The sequence below is a fragment of the Xyrauchen texanus genome, chromosome 24 (assembly GCF_025860055.1).
Source record: "Xyrauchen texanus isolate HMW12.3.18 chromosome 24, RBS_HiC_50CHRs, whole genome shotgun sequence".
NCBI lineage: Eukaryota > Metazoa > Chordata > Actinopteri > Cypriniformes > Catostomidae > Xyrauchen > Xyrauchen texanus.
In genome coordinates, this window is record NC_068299.1 from 31,699,404 (window position 1) to 31,719,540 (window position 20,137).

Below are 20,137 nucleotides of genomic sequence, written 5' to 3' on the forward strand. Positions count from 1 at the left end.
CCGTTTTCATCTACAGAACTGTCGCTCACTGGATGTTTTTTGTTTTTCGCACCATTCTGTTTACACTCCAGAGACTGTTGTACGTGAAAATCCCAGGAGATCAGCGGTTACAGAAATACTCATCAACAATCATGCCACGGTCTAAATCACTGAGATCACATTTTTTCCCCCATTCTGATGGTTGATGTAAACATTAACTGAAGCTCCTGATCCGTATTTGAATGATTTTGTACATTACACTGTTGCCAGATGATTGGCTGATTAGATGATTGCGTTTTATATATTTGCAATAAAAAATGTCAATATTGATATAAATAATCTTCAATTTAAATCAGCATATATTCAAGGCAATACAACAAATGCTACCATGATATAAATTGTAGAAATGTGATTAATATGTAATACACACACACACACACACACACACACACACACACACACACACACACACACACACACACACACACACACAGTATATACTGTATATATATATACATACTGTATATTCATCCATACTAAGTAAATATAAATATACAGCAAAATACAATCAATAAAATATGACTTAAACATACAATTTATTGGGTGAGATTTACTTGTAAATCTGATCTTTTTAAGATGGTTATTGTATGTTTGTACTAGTAGTGGACCGATATGGGTTTTTTAACGGCTAATGATATCCAGAGATCAGGGTGGCCAATAGGCCGATATAGAACACAATTTAATTAATAACAGTAAATAACAAACATAAACTTAAAAAAAAAATTATAATATATATATATATATATATATATATATATATATATATATAAATAAAAAATTATATTGTATTTTAAATGGTAGATAGCAGTTTCTACAGATTTCTGTTCAGTCATCAAATTTTTGTAATTTGTTTGCACATGAAGACATTGTAGGCAGCTGACTTGCTATTTGCTGCCTAATCAGTTATTGACTTAACTGACAGCTGTTTTGAATGAATGGAACTCTTAAGGAAACTGGTCTCCGAACTGTTTGAAAGGCACCTTATTTTCATCCTACCTCCGTATACAGCCTCCGGAGGCAGCCTTTTCCTGGTTTCGGATGCAACCTTGAAGATGCACTCACACACTCATGCGAATGCATCGCAAGCAGCAATCTCTTGACAGTTTAAATGGCCTGGATCACCTGCTTGGAAGAACATGGAGTGACCGTCGTGATTTGTGAATGAGAGGGACGTTTGATCCTGATCCTGAAGTTTTTGATTCTGGCTGATGGAATACACACTTCAGAGGAAGATATTATATGAGTGTTCGACGGGAAGAAAACGCTGGATTTTCGTGAGGTTCGTGAATTACACCCGTTTAAATTAGTTATCTGCATATTTGCAAATGGTATATAATACAAGTTTTATTTTTTTAGAAGAGGAAGTTAAAAGTGACAGGGAACTGTTGAGGAGAGGCTGATAGAATGCGTGCTTTAGAGGTCAATAAATGAGCGCTCTAAGTTCTGCTCAAGTTTTGTGAGCTTTTGAGGAGTGAGAGGGAGAATGATGGTGTAACTGTGACAATGACTCCAGGTCGTTGCAGAACGGCACGGTTCCACAACAAGCACCATTCGAGCCAATGGTAGAAAATAAGCTTTTCACAGACATCTCTGCGATGTACGTCTGCTTACTGGGATTAATATCCTCACCTTAAAGAGCTTTATGGCTTCAGTCTGTAGAGCCTGAGAGGGCAGGGTGCTGAGTGGAGAAGACAGTCCTTCCTTAGTGTAGCACAGTGTTGAGTGTCTCCAGATCTGAGACCCTGATAAAGCACAGGACAAACATGGCCATTAAACTATGTTTACACTGCTGAAAGGGCAGTATACATGATCCTCCACTACAACCATTCAATAAATGAACGTAATAATAGGATCACAGCATGCAGCTGTCAGATTGTTACCTGGATCTCCCTCCACATTGAGCAGTTTACCAACCAGCTGCTCAAACTCAGTGCCCACCTGCCCCACTGCAGTGCCTGCTGCCACACACAGATGATACAGCCATGCCATCTACAGGAAAGGAACACACACAGATATCCACTGGAACATATACATGACATGCTGGTAACCCACAACAAGTGATTCAGTAGAGCTCTCACATACTGTCAATGTTCTGGAGTGAAATGCATGCAAATTCTGAGTAATTCTTTGGCAGGAGGGGGTTTCAGATAAATTACACATTTTTAGTATATATATTTGATTAGAATATTTAATTTTTAAATTATAATAAAGCAAAAATAATATTAAAATGTTTAAACAACAGCTGTCTTTCTCTGAGGGTAAAGCAATGTTTCAGCCATTTCTTTTTTTTAGTAAATAATTTTTTTATTTTACATTTGATAAAACAAAACAAACAAAATAAAATACTTTTCCAGGTTTGTGTCTACTACTTAGCAGCAGTCACACTTTTCAATATTTATCATTTAAATTTGTTTGAATTTTAAATTAAATTAAAAAATCTGAAACTCACACCATGCCAAAGTCACACAACATGATCACTGCCTACTGACATCACTGCTGAGTGTATTGGATTACATTTAGCAATCTTCATTGTAAGTATTTCACCAGTTTTTAGTTTTTTCCCAACATGTTGAATGACAGAAGCAACCTCCGGAAATGTTTTCCTGTTTAGTTACTCATAAATATTCCAAAATATTTTTACATAGCAAAATAAAACTATAGTCTCAGAGATGAACCTATCCAAATTTCTACCTCTTAACGTGGTGAAGACTTCTCAAGAAAGTAAAAGTTTACGTGTTTGAATACTTGAAACCAAAGTGGCAGAATTTTGCTACTTTGAAAACACATAGTTGCAAATTTTGCTACATTATTCCAACATTCACCACAGAATTCCCTAAGTATGCATAAATATTATGATTTATTTATTATATTTTTTTTTTATAACCAATGTCTTCCTAATAACACTTTCAAGAAGAAAAAGAAAATACACCAACAATATCAATGCTCGGGACTCAAAAAGCTCACTTTTTGGGGTTATTTTCAGCTGAATGTCAATTGTTTAATGTAATAAACAGCTGTCAATAACCTAGAATATTCCTTTATGGAAAATGTTCAGCCTTGGGAGGTATTTTACAGCCTACCTTCTCATGAGGTGAATCGATAAGCAGGTATGTTGGGCCTTGACTCACTGGCTGAATGGAGAGAGTGTACTGAGCAGAGACTTCAGCGGAGTCACTTGACTTATCAACTTCCTCCACACAAGCCTCCCATAATTTGATTTGACCCAGAGGAAACTGTAGAGTAAACAAAATATACAGAATATACTGTATGTGCGCATACAGATGTCCTTTGTAAGATGACTTTGATTTAATGAGACAGAAGACCTTATCCTCTTGACTTCTGAAGTAATATAGCGTCTTCCCAAACAGCGCACACCACACATGTTTAGAATAGCCATGGTTCACCTTGAAAAGTCAAAGACATTAGAAAGCACTTAGCAAACAATGTTCTTAATTATTTAAGTAATAACTTTGTCTCAGATGTTTCTCCTAAAATTCAATAGGAGAAACAGAAACAAATGAAACAACTGATTGGGAGGCACTTAAGGTGGTTCTTAGGGGCTGGATTATACAGTATGCCACTTTCACCAAAAAAATCCAAAGCACAAGAACTCGTGGAACTGGAAGGGAATATTAAAGGTGCCGAGGCAGAGCAGCGAATTGACCCAATTGAAATAGAGATATAATACTATTTTGTCACGGAAGGAGGAGTTTTGGCTATTCAGGGCAAGACTTTGAGTCGGGGGACAAAGCAGGAAAACTTCTGGCAAGATATATAAAACAGAGAGAGTCTTTTTCTACCATTCCCTAAGTTAAATCTGCTAGTAGTGAAATATTTACCTTGGCCATTGATGTTAATAATGCTTTAAAAGAATTCTATCTTGATCTCTATAGTTCCATGTCTTCGTCTACTGATAAAGATATTAGAAACTTTGTGGAACCGTTAGAACTTCCTAAACTGACTAAAAAATATCTTGATTCTGAGATAACTTTGAAGGAGCTTGGTCAGGTAATTAAGGCCTTGCCCACAGGCAAGGCTCCGTGTCCCGACAGCTTTGCCGCTGAATTTCTTATACAAGTTTATACAGAATCATTAAAGAATGGAAAACTTCCACCAGCCATGACCCAAGCCCAGATCAGTCTGATTCTTAAAAAGGACAAAGATCCAAGCGAGTGTAAGTGTCACAATTCCCTGTTGTCTGCCCTGTGTTTCTCCCTTGCCATTTCTCCCAGACTACACTTCCCACAATTCCCTGCCCTCATCACTGCCAGCTTGCAGTGTCTCTTCCACAAAGTTGAGGCGCGTCCAGCGAGGAGTCGCCGGTGGCAACAGCTCCCTTAGCGAACTGTGGAGACTTGCCCTGAAGAATACCACCAGGGAATATTCTGGGAAGTCCACTATATTTGCCAGCTCCAGAATATTCCTTGGTGGTATTCTTCAGGGCAAGTCTCCACAGTTCACTAAGGGAGCTGTTGCCGCCGGTGACAAGTATTTATTTATTCCCAGTAAATTTGTGTGATTTATTTAAAGTTAATTTTGACCCTTTAATAAAACGATTTTCAAGCGATGTGGGCATGTGAGTTTCATTACATTTATCTTTGATTAGGAAGGTTAACGTCATTAAAATGAATTGTATTCCAAAATTCAACTACCTGCTACAATCTACCCTGTAGATGGCATGGCGAAGTCATTTGGTAAACGTCCCAGATTACGTTTCAGTAAATTGCACAGGCCGATTGACAAAGGTGGGCTAGGCCTACCCAAGATTTTGTTTTATTATTATGCATTTGGTTTCAGACATTTGTCTCATTGGTCGCTTCCACCTGAGAGAGCCCCTCCCTGGTTTTGTATTGAACAGGAAGTTCTTGCCCCTATTTTGCCATTGCAAGGGCTTTCTATCAAACTAACCAGAGAAGTTTAGTCACACTCCTTTATCTCGCATTCTCGGTTTGGACAAAAGTGTCCAGAGTGTTTAATTCGGACATTTATTTAATATGCCTCGAGCATATGGCTGAACCCAAAATTTGAGTGGATTGTGAGAGAGGTTAATGCACTCGGTGATCTATATGAGAGTGGAGTGTTGAGATCCTTTGAAAATATGGTTCAACATTTTGGGATTCCCAAATTTCAGTTCTTTAGGTGTTTACAGCTGCACCACCTGCTTTGTACTATTTTTGGGAGTAGCATACACCCCCCTAAAGCGGCAGATACTCTGAGAGTTGTAATTACTGCTTTTGGAAACGGTCACGAGGCATCAGTGTATTACTCCCTGATAATTCAGACTCTAGGGGATGAAGCTTCTGCTTCTCTTATGAGATTATGGAGAAAGATCTAAACTTGGTAATGGAGGAGGGAGTGTGGATTAGGATAAAAAAAAAATTCAAGTCTACATCTAGAAATGCAAGAGTGCGATTTATACAATTTAAGATTTTACACCGATTCTTTTGGACCACCTCTTGATTGTATAGGCTTGGTCTGAAAGACAGACCCACCTGCTGGAGATGCCAATCAGAAGATTGTTTTTTGGTGGTGTGTTAAGATCCAAGAATTTTGGTTGAGGGTTCAGAGTTTTATGTGTGATGTGTTGAGCACTCAAATTTCATTTAGCCCCAGACTCTGTATTTTAGAGGCGGTCATTAAAACAGGGGATAAATATCTAAAAAATTGGGTCCTAGCCAGTGTTATGATTGGCAGACAGATTGTTCTTAGGGGATGGAAGTCGGCTGAAGCGCCCTCATTTCAAGAGTGGTGCACAGAGATGGGTAGTGTGGCGGCATTCGAGGAAATGTCATGTAGAAGGCTAGGCAAGTTAGATTAATTTCATAAAAAATCAGAGCAACTACTTGGCCTTCTTGGAGGGCTCTTGGGGAGGGGCACTGGAGAGAGAAGTGTAGTTTTAAATGTGTGTGATTATTTTTTTTATTTTTTTTTTGCGTGTGTGTTTATATTCAAGTGCGATCACAAGGATATTTGTTGAGGGTCAGGTTGGGGATTGAGAGGGGGAAAGGGAATAATGGGGGTTAAATGTTGATTCTGTGAATAGATGTTTTCCTTATCTTTGTCAATTGAATGAATCAATAAAAACTGTTAATCAGAAAAAACTCTTTCTGATAATAAATGCAATGAAATTAACTGAAAAAAAAAAAAAAAACTGAAACAATTGTTTACATTGTGATTTAAGAGCTATGGATAATGTTCTTAGTAAAATTTGATAAGAAATGTTTGAGTTTATATTGTAATATTTGACTTTTGATAACAGACTTAGTTAAATATAAACCTTAATGGTACTGTGTAGCCATATGGCAACTTTCTTGTTATGAATGGAAAAAATAAATACATTAAATGGGTCTCCAAATGTGCACTCGGTAATATTTTGTTCATGTCGTCTTGGAATTACACTGACACTTAGTGGTGTAGGTGCAGCATCATTCAAATGTAGTTATCGATGCAATTATATAAATTCACAATTCAAAGTCAGGCATGATCAAATTAAAGGAATATTCAGGATTCAATACAAGTTAAGCTCAGTCGACAGTATTTGAGGCATAATGTTGATTACCAGTTGAATAAAGGAATAAAATCTAAGGGAATTTTTTAATGAGGAAAAATATGATTATTTTTGCCACTAGAGTCATCATTACAGGGAGAATATACACAATAAAGTGCTCAGATAGCCTTATTGTTAGTGTAAACAATTTTTTTTTTATCATTTTCCATTGTTGCAGAGAATTGTCAAATGGCAACGTTCCCCGAATTTTTTCCAAAAACATCTTTATTTTTTTGTTGTTTTGTTATTCAAAGTATTTCATGTCAAAAATCAAATGGGGAATTGAATTTTTTTTTTTTTTAAACAGATTTGTGATTATTCTTCCCAATGTGATACCTTTGTCATGTGTCCTTTCATGATGGGCCTTAAGTCAGGGTTGGTAAAGAGCGGACTAGCAGCTTTGATTCTCAGTACGCTTTGCAGAACCCTCAGCCACTCCTCCAGGAGGTTTGGAGAATCTGCTTTAAGATTATTCACACTCTTACCTGTCACCACCTGAGGGGCATAACATCAACACGGACAGTCATGTGAAAAAATACGGACCTGTACATCTGAGACCTCAGAGATATGTGAGAAAATTCAATAACACACACAATACCTGAAGCATTTGTTTCCCATCACCACGAGCTATGCTGCTACAAGCATTGAGCTCAATCTGACCTTGGGGTTTACGGATGACATCACTCTATGAAAAACAAACGTAAAAAAAACAACGGAAGCCAAGTTACTTTTTATTAGCAGTTTGCCCACTATATGTTTAAAGGAACATTTCACCCCAAAATCTAAATTCTGTCATTATTTACTCATCATCATGTCACTTCAAAGAATATGCTGTTATTGTTTCTGTGAAACACAAATTGATGAAACTGATGAAATTGAAAGACTCAAGTCTTCTGAAGCCATACAATAGCTTTCTGAGAGGAATCGTGTTTCTTCCCTGATAATCTTTACTTCTGGTGCAGCTCTGAAAACTCATTCTACTTTCAGCATAGTTGAACTGGCACAGTTCAGTTGCAAAACATGCGAGAGCTACTGTAACAGTCTTAATGACATCAAATGCAACATGGTGAATTTACATTATATTTTTAATCTGAACATGGACACAAATGACATTTCAAAGCTTCATTGGAGGGAAAGATTATTGGTGAATAATGACATAAATGTTGCTCAGTTCCTCAGAATAGACTCAGTAATAGACTCAGTATAGTGCATAAGTCAAATGGACTACTTATACAGTACTTTAATTATTATTATTTTTTTTTTATTTTTTTTTTTACTTTTTAGAGCTTGACAGACATGGTCACAATGAACCATCCTTGTATCTTCAAAATGTCTTCATACAGGTTTGGAATGACATGAGTGTGAGTAAATAATGACAGAAGTTCCATTTTCTGGGAGTACTATTGCTTTAAGAAGGTCAGAAATACGTGAGCCATTTAAACTGACAGGTGACTTGTAGTACAAAAGCTCCCCGTCTTTCAAAACGAACCAGCGCCTCTTCCATGCTTTCTTCCAAGTCTTGACCATCTTCAGCAGGTACCCAGACTTCTCCATTGACTCCTGGGACACAACATATTTTCATTTGGTCTTGTACATTATGTGTGATTTATTGAGAACTGTGTGTGTGTGTGTGTCATACACTCTTGCCGTTGTCAGTGCTGGAGGAGCAGGTCTTGGCTAGTTTATTCTCAGGTTCAGAGCACTCAGTATCAATGGAGTAAGCATCAGGTGGGATGGCGTAGTCACTCTCAGATGTCATAGAAGACAACGACACAGCTGAACACGAAAGGAAATTTTCATACAGTTGTTTTCTATGTAGTGAAAGTGAATAGAGTCTGGTGCAGTGAAGCTTTACAAATAGCACAAAAAAAAAAAAAACATATATATTTTTTTTATAAAAACAGGCCAAGTATTTCCAGGTCATCTGAGGCTGTAAAAGAGCCTTCTGTCAGAAACACACAAAATTAAAGACGAAAATATTCCCCTCCACATTATCTCTTAAATCTCATTCGCACTTAAAGGGATAGTTCACCCAAAATTGAAAATTCTCTCATCATTTACTCACCCTCATGTCATCCCAGATGTGTATGACTTTCTTTCTTCTGCAGAACACAATGAAGATTTTTAGAAGAATATTTCAGCTGTGTAGGTCCATACAATGCAAGTGAATAGTGACCAAAAAGTTGAATCGCCAAAAAGCACATAAAGGCAGCATAAAAGTAATCCATAACACTCCAGTGGTTAAGTCAATGTCTTCAGAAGTGATATGGTAGGTGTGGGTGAGAAAAATATAAATATTTAAGTCCTTTGTAGCATCAATCTCAACGTTCACTTCCACATTCTTCTTCTTTTGTTTATCTCATGAACAGTTAAAAACTATACTATATTTTGTGATTTATATGTGATTTAAGACATCCTACCTCTTCTGCATTACATTCCCTTGCACTGTATATAACAGATTATTATTATATTTGTACAGAATATAAATATATATATATATATATATATATATATATATATATATATTTTGTTTTTGTCTTATTGTGTATTTCTATATTTTTATTCGTATCTCTGTCTTGTTGTATTGTTTGTGCACTGGAAGCTTCTGTCACCAAGAAAAATTCCTTGTATGTGGAAGCATACATAGAAATAAAGGAGTATGTTTTATTTTTATGCTGCATTTATCTGCTTTTTTAGGAGCTTCAAAGTTTTGGTTACCGTTCACTTGCATGAATGAACTTACAGAGCTGAGATATTCTTTTAAAAATCTTAATTTCTGTTCAGGAGAAGAAAGAAATTCACACATATTTGATGGATTAAATAATAAGACAATTTTCCTTTATACATATTAAAACTTTGCACGTCAAGACACATCGTGCCAGGTCTGATATCAATGAGTGTGTTTACATGTACAATATTACTGATTACAATATGTTTAATGAGCCAAAATACAGTAAGGTCATGTAAACACCTAACTCCTTTGTTGGGATAAGCTCATAAACAGCCTAAGCAAAAACCGATTAACACAGATAGAGTTTGTTGTATGGACTACTTTAAAGGTACTTTTATGGTTTCTTGTTCTTTTTGGAGTTTAAGAGCCCATGTCCTCATTCTTTCATTTCCTTTACCTCTGTTGAGGGAGCGGGGGCTTCCGTGGCTGCTGATCTTGTGTGAGTCTGATGCATTTGTATAAGAGCTGCACACAGAGCTGTCTTCCTCTCCAGACTGACACTCCTCTGAACTGTCCTCCTCCTCAGAACTAGACGACTCTTCAGAGAACTGACTATTGCTTAACAACGTGGCCCTCTATGAGAGTACAAACAAATACAGTACACTGCCATAACTATGTATCACACACAATGCACACCCTTAACAAAAATGCAGCCATTCTGCATTCACATGTGTTAACAATTATGGCAACGAACATAGTTTAGCACCATGGTATGCTAAGTAGGCCAGACAGCCACAATTTCAAAAATACAACTAAAAACAAACATATGTACCCCTTTGAGTGTGGCGAAGACAGGCGTACTGGTGTTCCTGTAGATGAGGGATGTGTAGAGAATATGGGCGGAGTATGATGATGGGTAGGAGGAGTCTGAAGGAGGAGGAAAGGACATTTAGGGTCAGATTTACTAGCTGTCAGCAAATCCCGCCAAAAAGGAACATTTCTATAAAACAATGGTAGGCCAAACACCACATCTAATTTAAAACTATGAAGTAAATCATAAGAAAGAAAATCAGAGGGAAATTATGGTTTAATAAGAATGTTGTCCAAACCACTAACCCTAGTCCTAAACCAACCCTAACATTAACCCAAACCCTGAAATCTGACTGGTTGATAGAAATGTCATTCCAGGTCCAACAAGGCTGTTGATCCAGGAGTATCCTTACATATTTACAGTATCTACAGGTAGTGTCATTAAACGTGCACATGCATACGTGGCATGCACATGTCCTTCATTTTAGAATGAGCTGGTGGTATCTCCCAAGGTTGTTTGTGATGAAATGGACAGACGAGGGCTGATGAAAAATGCTCAGTGTTTGCTCTTCCATATGGATTTTCCAAGATTTGTCTCGTTTCAATTCTAATTCAATGTTTCAATTTTGAAACAATGTTTCTCATAATGTTTTTTAGTATAAATACAAATAGACCTGGGCTCTTTTAACAGCTCTTTTATTCTACATGGGGCAGGGGCGCCTCATGGGGCAGCCATGTTAGCATCACATGTCCAGCTGAATACTGAATAATATGGACTAAATGAAGCCTGGCATAGTGAATAGTGAAAACTACTGTGTTTGAAGGATGCATCTAGGCCACTAGGTGTCAGTGTATGCCAATGTGAGTCACTGAAGCCACAAACTTCAAAAAAATCACTGAGTGCACCTTTAAAGGGATAGTTCACCCAACAATCAAAATTCTCTCATCATTTACTCACCCTCGTGCCATCCCAGATGTATACTGTACAAACAAATATTTTTCGGAAAACATTTCAACTCTGTTAGTGCATTCAATGCAAGTGAATGGTGACCAAAACTTTGAAGGTCCAAAAGGCAGTATAAAAGTAATCCATAAGACTCTAGTGGTTAAATCCATATCTTCTGAAGCAATATAATAGGTGTGGGTGAGAAAAAGATCAATATACACTCACCTAAAGGATTATTAGGAACACCTGTTAAATTTCTCATTAATGCAATTATCTAATCAACCAATCACATGGCAGTTGCTTCAATGCATTTAGGGGTGTGGTCCTGGTCAAGACAATCTCCTGAACTCCAAACTGAATGTCAGAATGGGAAAGAAAGGTGATTTAAGCAATTTTGAGCGTGGCATGGTTGTTGGTGCCAGACGGGCCGGTCTGAGTATTTTACAATCTGCTCAGTTACTGGGATTTTCACGCACAACTATTTCTAGGGTTTACAAAGAATGGTGTGAAAAGGGAAAAACATCTAGTATGAGGCAGTCCTGTGGGCGAAAATGCCTTGTTGATGCTAGAGGTCAGAGGAGAATGGGCCGACTGATTCAAGCTGATAGAAGAGCAACTTTGCCTGAAATAACCACTCGTTACAACCGAGGTATGCAGCAAAGCATTTGTGAAGCCACAACACGCACAACCTTGAGGCGGATGGGCTACAACAGCAGAAGACCCCACCAGGTACCACTCATCTCCACTACAAATAGGAAAAAGAGGCTACAATTTGCAAGAGCTCACCAAAATTGGACAGTTGAAGACTGGAAAAATGTTGCCTGGTCTGATGAGTCTGATGGCGTAAACAGAATGAGAACATGGATCCATCATGCCTTGTTACCACTGTGCAGGCTGGTGGTGGTGGTGTAATGGTGTGGGGGATGTTTTCTTGGCACACTTTAGGCCCCTTAGTGCCAATTGGGCATCGTTTAAATGCCACGGCCTACCTGAGCATTGTTTCTGACCATGTCCATCCCTTTATGGCCACCATGTACCCATCCTCTGATGGCTACTTCCAGCAGGATAATGCACCATGTCACAAAGCTCAAATCATTTCAAATTGGTTTCTTGAACATGACAATGAGTTCACTGTACTAAAATGGCCCCCACAGTCACCAGATCTCAACCCAATAGAGCATCTTTGGGATGTGGTGGAACGGGAGCTTCGTGCCCTGGATGTGCATCCCACAAATCTCCATCAACTGCAAGATGCTATCCTATCAATATGGGCCAACATTTCTAAAGAATGCTTTTAAGGCAGTTCTGAAGGCGAAAGGGGGTCAAACACAGTATTAGTATGGTGTTTCTAATAATCCTTTAGGTGAGTGTATAAGTCCTTTTTTAACTGTAAATCTACACTTTCACTTTCAGCTGTGGAAGTGACTTTCACTATCACATTCAGCCACCTAGTGGTTGGGGCTGGTCAAAGTTGGAGATTGATAATAATAATAATAAAACCTAACTTGAATATTGATCTGTTTCTCACCCACACCTATCATGTCACTTCTGAAGATATGGATTTAACCACTGGAGTTTTTGTCATTTTTGTACCTTCAAAGTCCTGACCAACATTCACTTTCATTGTATGGACCAACAGAGCTGAGATATTCTTCTAAAAGTCTTTGTTTGTGTTCAGCAGAAGAAATAAACTCTTACACATCTGGAAAGGCATTAGGGTAAGTAAATGATAAGAGAGAATTCACATTTTTGGGTGAATTATTCCTTTAATGTTACTATAGGAGCAATTCAAACGTTATGTACCACCTTTATACAGTAGGGGGCAGAATTCAGGGATCTTGAGAGGTGTTTTTCAAAGTTTCAAAATACATTTAACTTGACACAGCTTCATAAAAACACAGCGCTTGTACCTAGAGGTGCTGAAAACTTGTGAGGTCCGAAGCAACCAAAGTTAACCACTTCTTTAAATGACCTTTGGTTGGGGGCCTTTCTCAGTAAATACTATTATGTGATTAACTGTGATTAATTAGTCAGCACATCATGTAATTAATTCGATTAGAATTGTAATTATTTGACAGTCCTAAAATATACACAAATAAGACATTTTTGACATAAAGAGTATAGCACAGAAACTAAAACACACCTTTATTAGCTACATCTGTGCATGACATCTCTGACAGACGAATTCCAGATTTTGCCACAGCATAGATTCTGCTCTCCTGCAGATAATGTGAAATCAAATGTTTAAAACATCAATTAAATCAACATCAATTCTGACGGTCCAGGGAATAATATTATATTTATACAGTTTGATATTATGAGTGTTTGTAAGGAAGAACTAATCACTGGATTTGTTGAATTTAACCATATTTGTTGCTTCAAATCTTTTAAAGATATTCAAAATTTAATTCGAGGATTTAAGCAGCAAGCAAATGGTCTAAGCAATTGTAAATTCCACTTTTTTCTTTATGTGAACAAATCAGCTTTATACTTTTGGATGGACAGAAAACGTGATCACAAAGTCTACACACATTTTTGCTAATATCATCAGTGTTTTCTGTACAAGTTTGCGGAGACTACTGCACCAAGTTTAATGTCTGTTTCTGTCCAAGGAAGCATTTCCAGAAAATGTGCAGAAAAAGATGCAATATGGACCAGACTTATATGCTGCATGAGCACAAGACTATTTCTTGCATGACTCACCCAAGAGGGCAGCCTGTGCAGGGGAGGAGTTGGGGGTTTACTCCCAGGCATGGCTGAAATGATGTCGAGTGTATCAGGTTCTTCAGGTGGCACTTCAGTTGGTGGTTCTAAAGGCACATCAGGATGCTCTCGTTCACCTGTCTCCATCTTCTGTTCCTGGTCCAAGTCTGTTTCCTGAGGCCAAAGAGGACGCAGCATGCTGATGGCGTTCCGTGTTCTCCCATGAGCGGCTTCGCTGTACAGCGGAGGCTGGCTTAGATGCTTCTTGACCAATGCCAAACTAACGTTAAACGTGCTAGGATTGCGTAGACGCGGCTGTTTGGGCGAGGCTGGGGTGTCCTGAGAGTCCTGAGAAGGGGTGGGCCGCTTTGGTGTGAGTGCTGGTGTTATGATGGGACTGAGGGTCGTGTTTGTCTCACTGGAAGACGACGAGGAATCAAGACATTGGGACTGGAAGCGTTTATTGAGATCATTGGAGCAGCCATCTTCAATGTCATCTTTCTCACCATCTTTCTTCGTAGAGCTCTTGGGACCGGGCAGGAAAAGTTTGGAGTATTCCGCATACTGCATGTCGTCATCGAACAGCGAGCTACTGTCATCAGAGGCGGTGAGGTACGTCTCACTAGTGGGTCGGCTAAAATGCAAACCTCCAAACAGAACACTGTCCCCTTCAGAGGCAGCGCTGGAGAGCACAGAGGAGACCCCGCGAGAGAGTATGCCGCCCGTAGTGTCACTCTCACCCTCATCCTCCAACACCACCTTAGAGCAATGGCCAACACGCTCAATTTCTGGGTCTTGTTTCATTCCACAATCTGGATCACACCAAAGACACAAACTGTACTTAGAATCAGAAATCATCCAAAAAAACTTAAGGAATAGTTCAACTAAAAATACTCACCTTCATGTAATCTAAACACAAAAGGAGATGTTTTAATTAATATGATCGCAGTTGACTCACTTTAAAGCTTACAAAAGACTCAAAAGTATCATGAAAGTAGTCCATATGGCTTGTGCATTATATTGAAAGTTTTCTGAAGGCATACGGTGTGAAACAAGCCAGAATGTAAGTAATTTTGCAGTGAGTCCATTACACGTTCTTGATAGCATGAGAGTAGCTCATTCACAGTGGCTTGCATGTTCAAGCAAGCGCTTAGCACTAACGAATGACGTGGAACAGCATGAGGGTGAGTAAATTATAACAGAATTTTCAGTTTTGGGTGAACTATTCCTTTAAGCTAATTAGGGTGGTGCGATAGTATATTCAATATTGTATTTTTGCTTGTATAAAATTAACCTACCAACATTGTAAATATCGCACAAAATAATGTGCTTTACAATTACACATATAAAGTTAGGCAGCGGCTATTTGCACAAAGTGCTATTAACAATAGATATAAATTTAACTACGTGCAAATCGTGATAGATGTTATTTACACTAAGTATAAACAGCAAAAAATATTCGATGCTATTTGCGCCCCAGTGCACATAGTGGCAGATAATATTAGCACTCCTAAATAAATACTAACATACAGTATACGGGCATCATTACAGTGTGTTTATTGTGTTTACTTAGAGTCCCACAGACACCCTACACCAACCCCTAACCCTATCCTTCCCTTACAAAAATTAACCATTGTTTTACAACAGTAACCATAGAATCAATACGGTATTTTTTTGGTAAAATCATAGTAACCACAACATGGTTACTATATTAACACCATATTACTGTAGTAAAACCATGGATACTGCATTAAAATGTGGCTTCCACCAAAAAACATGGTTACTACAATATCACTATATTAAAATACTGTGTAATTTAACCAGCTCAAACTTTTTCTCTCAACTCCCTGACTGTCATGCGACCAAATCACTGCCAAATCACTTTATATTAATTTTAATTTATTATTATGAGTAGTATTAAAGGAAATATTAAGAGTGGAGACAGGAAACAGGATGGAAAAAAGTGGGACAAAGGTGGGAATTGAACCCGGGTCCATTCACATGGAAAATACACTGCCACACCATCTTTATACACTACGCCATTGTATTGACACTAGGGGGTACACTTTGTCTTTAATCTCTGTGCTTCCATCAGACTGTTTGAGTGCAAATAGCCGTTCTGTGTGGGTAGGTGCTATTTACACCTAGAGCAAAGTCACAAAAGTTAATAATGGTCCGACTCAGATAATTTAAACCTCTGTATCAAAAACTGCCGATACATTCTAAACTTTCATTTTATTTCAGTGAATCAAATATTTAGACTGCCAGCATAAATTAATTGTTCAAAACATTACTCAAAAATGTCCCTGCGTGTAATTCTGTATGCTTTAAAATGTTTATAAAAATATATGTTTGTAAATATTGCAGTATATTAACATAAATTAATGCATTTCTAAAAATATTATTAAACATAATTCTCCATTTTATTTATTTTGTGAAAAACAGTGTAAAACAAGCTTTCTATTTTAACAAGATTTTTACTGTTTTACCTCTTGCATTAAACTTTTGGAATCTGTTTGGCAACAACAGTTGTTTGAATGAAGTGATAGTTCCTCTAATTTCAAACCCCATATATACTTAATACATCACATTCAATCTTATAACTATATTGCCCAGCCCTACATGCTACATCTACATTAACCATTACACACATTATTATCTAATGATTTTAGTTAAAAAGCTGAAGATCTGATATCAGTTTTCTGACCAGTAGAAGGTCTTCTACAGTCCTGATCCAGCAGGGTGCTGATGCTCTTCTGGGATGGCCCTAGGCCTGTCAGTATCTGAGGGCTTTTCCCCCTGATTTGGAAACAACCAAAGGTCAGGCTGCTGAGCCGCTGGGCCTCACCCACACTGGCCTGGACTGAGCCACCAGAACACGCAGTCTGCTCCATGGCTGAGACACAACACAATCACATGAAACTTAACAACTAGAAAGTAGTATGTGTCAAAACATATGGTTCCTTAAATATTAATGTTACATCAGTTAAGATATCTTATGACCATGCAATATCACATTTTCAGCATATTAAAACATTATGATTACTTATGGAGCTGAGAGTACTACTACACTCCTATTGGTAGCTGAAAGCATGATCAAATTTGCCAAAATATGAAATAAACATGCAATTTTGTTCTGCTGACAATCTTAGCAGAAAAATCTGCTGACAGGTCAATGGAATTGTGTTGGCACAGACTCCATGCATGGCTGGAAATAAGGTATTCTAATTATATATACATTAACCTCCATTGTTATGTGTAGTGAATATAAATACCTTGCAGTTGTTTTTTCAGGTCTTTTATCTCAGACTCCTGTTGCTGGTTGATCTCTCTCAGAGAAGCATTCTCCAAATCAAACTTCAAGAGTGATGGTTGGCCACAAACAAACATTACATGCTTCATGTCTTTCCAAAACACAAACTTGCAAAGAATATTAAAGGAGTAGTTCATCCAAAAATTGTAATTCTGTCTTTTTTTACTCAGTGTCGTTCCAAACCTGTATGCGTTATGTTACACAGCTCTTGCCATACAGTACAATGACAGTTTATAATAACAATGACTGTCAAGCTCCAGACATGGACAAAAAAAAAAAAAAACAGCATAGAGGTTTCAGTAGTTCGTAAGTTAATGTTATCTTGTGTTGAAGCAGTAAACGTATTTGGATTGCTGTCCATATACTGGAGGGCTCAGAGACTCGACTGGAGTCCTAATTACTGCCCGGACTTTACTCATTTAGATAATGAATCTAGAGAACAGGTGGAGATGGGGTGGAGGTGGGATGTCAGGAAAGTTGTCAGAGGAAGGAGGTCAGCAGTGGTTTATATACTCCTGCTCGCGGGCTATAATTTGTCAGAATAAATTTAACATGCTCCTCCCGAACCTCTGTTAATTAACTCCATTTCAGTAGTTTGTAAGTTCTTGTAATCTTGTGATGAAGCAGTAAACATAATTGGCTTGCTGTCCATATACTCGAGACTCGACTCGAGTCCTGATTAATCCCAAAAAGGCATTAAAATGAAAGATTGGTACCACGACTAGGGCTGGGCGATATGGAGCAAAAAATATATCTCGATATATTTTGCTATATCTCGATTTACGATATATATCTCGATATCTTTACAGGAAAAATAACCCCCCAAAAACTACTGCAAAAACAAATATGCCAAATACCACAGTCTTTTTTTTATTAAAGTGCAAAGAGGTAGGCAGTTCACATAAGAACAAAGTGCTTCTTATTATTTAACTGTAAAATAAAGGAAATACATATTGCCTTTTCATTCAAAAATGAAACAACTCAACTCAAGGTAGGCAGTGCATATATAAGAACAAAGTGCTTCTGCGACGTTCAAGGAAAAAAAATCCCTGATTACATAAATAATAATAATTTAACTGTAAATTAAAACAAATAATACATATGGCCTTTTCATTTAAAAATAAAACAACTCAAGCTCATCTTTGCATTAACTCTGTTGTAGCCATCAACAAATAGCCAAAAAACAAGTTTGCTAGAAGCTTTGGTTGGCACCAACTTTCGGCATTCACGGCAGTAGACATCTGTCTGCTGTTCATCCGACGCCTTAAAACCGAAGTATCTCCATATAATGGAGCCAGTTGTCCTTTTTTTGAGACAAGTTCTGCCTCCGGGCTGGTTATGGGCGACGCCATGTTGAATGAGACAACACGCGAAGGGAGGGGGAGCAAAAGCAATGAGGCGGGGGCGAGCGGAGGCGGGAGCGAGCACAGCACAGAGAAAGCAAACGAGCAAAGTGGCGAAACCAGAATTGAATATAAACAATATATCGATATATACGATATGTCAAAATTCATATCGTGTTTAAAAAATATCTCGATATATTTTAAATATCGAGATATCGCCCACCCCTAACCACGACTATGGCAGGAAGTATTTAGGACAGCAAGCCAGCAACAATTTTATTTGGTAAATTGGCTTGGCGAATGTTTCTGAATTGTTCTTCCCCCCAAAATCTGTAAAGGATCCCTTTACATGTTTGTTTGAAGGTGCTTTCTTGTACGATGTCTGGTTGAGAGGGCGTGAGAGGGTGAGTGACGGTGACAGGTGGTACTGGTAAGGGATTAGCTGGTTAGTGATTGATGAGCTTTCCTGACGTGGAAACGATTGGATCCGATGAAGCTGTGATATGTGTCTGAGGACCAATGACCGAGAGATTGAATTTGTTTTCTGATAAACCCTTTTTGGGCAGCTGTTGTTGCTGCGCCAATACGGAATGAATAACTGATGATTTTGATTCATTTTAATGACTTGATTCATTTGAGGGGATGGTCTATAAGAATCTCAGCTCCTAACAGGGAGGTACCGAGTCCGCATCTGGAGCTAACGCTCGGGAAAAGCAGGAAAGTGAGTCAGAAATTTGATTCTTTTATCCTGGTATGTGTCTAGCAGAGATAATGAATTCGTTACTGACTGAAATCCAAATTAGAGGTCTTAGAAACGGGATGATTTCGGGAGCACGAGAACAGCCTGTAGACAGCTTCTGTTGAATAACAAGATTGTTTGGATGGAAGAGCTGTTCTGGTTGAGCGGAATACTTTGCAGTGAAGTTGCATCCTATGATCCGACTGCCTGGGTCTGTTCGTGGGCGGGCGAGGCTGAATGCCGTAAAGACTGACATGTCAGGAGAGTTGTCACAGGAAGCATGTAAGCAGCGGCTTGTTCACGTGCTGTGATTTGTCAAATTAAAATTAACATGCTGATCCCGAACCTGTTAATTAACTCCATTAAGAACGACATGAGGGTGAGTAAAATGACAGAATTTCCATTTTTTGGGGAACAATTCCTTTATCATACCTCATTTAGCTTTCGCATAACCCATTCTTTGATCTTGGCTGCTTTTTCCTCTACGGTCTTGGCATCTTGGATCCGGTTGTGTTTCTGCAGGAATCAGTGAGGTAGAGGTAGAGTTGACATAAATAGAGACTTGTTTTTACTGAAAATGTGATGTTGAGTGTTATTCAAAATAAACACTATGTTTATTTAGTTAATTCTCTTCATTTAGTCCACAGGTAGGTTTCACATAACCACCATCACCGTTCATCTCACTCAACTACAGGCAGTATCCAAAAGTGTATAAGCACCATATTCAATTGTGTATAAGCACCTTGTGCCGAGGTGAACAGAGTAGAGGAGAAATAACATGTTAACATTGAGAATCAGGGTATGAAATTAATTTTTTAATCAAATGATATTCAGCCACTTTGATTTTTTATATATATATATATATATACATATATATATATATATATATATATATATATATATATATATATATATATATATATATATATACACACACATGTATTTTAGGGCTGTATAATTATAATTGCATAATGTTTTGTAGTTATTCGCAATATTTTTATAATATTGTGGACAAAATATGCTTCA

The 20,137-nt window shown here is 37.9% G+C and overlaps 1 protein-coding gene across 1 annotated transcript in view; it reads right to left on the reverse strand.

The window, feature by feature from the left end:
• Positions 1–20,137, reverse strand: part of LOC127618206 (pleckstrin homology domain-containing family H member 2-like) — a 59,413-nt gene that overhangs the window by 19,475 nt on the left and 19,801 nt on the right. The window contains exons 5-19 of the mRNA XM_052090526.1: positions 19,544–19,627; positions 16,992–17,073; positions 16,424–16,612; positions 13,717–14,528; positions 13,157–13,232; positions 10,090–10,184; positions 9,715–9,892; positions 8,226–8,362; positions 8,033–8,146; positions 7,185–7,271; positions 6,923–7,081; positions 3,363–3,443; positions 3,120–3,272; positions 1,920–2,028; positions 1,669–1,781 (exon numbers count right to left, since the gene is read on the reverse strand). Coding sequence (XP_051946486.1) covers positions 1,669–1,781; positions 1,920–2,028; positions 3,120–3,272; positions 3,363–3,443; positions 6,923–7,081; positions 7,185–7,271; positions 8,033–8,146; positions 8,226–8,362; positions 9,715–9,892; positions 10,090–10,184; positions 13,157–13,232; positions 13,717–14,528; positions 16,424–16,612; positions 16,992–17,073; positions 19,544–19,627 — 2,469 coding nt within the window. The remainder of the gene's footprint in view (positions 1–1,668; positions 1,782–1,919; positions 2,029–3,119; positions 3,273–3,362; positions 3,444–6,922; positions 7,082–7,184; positions 7,272–8,032; positions 8,147–8,225; positions 8,363–9,714; positions 9,893–10,089; positions 10,185–13,156; positions 13,233–13,716; positions 14,529–16,423; positions 16,613–16,991; positions 17,074–19,543; positions 19,628–20,137) is intronic.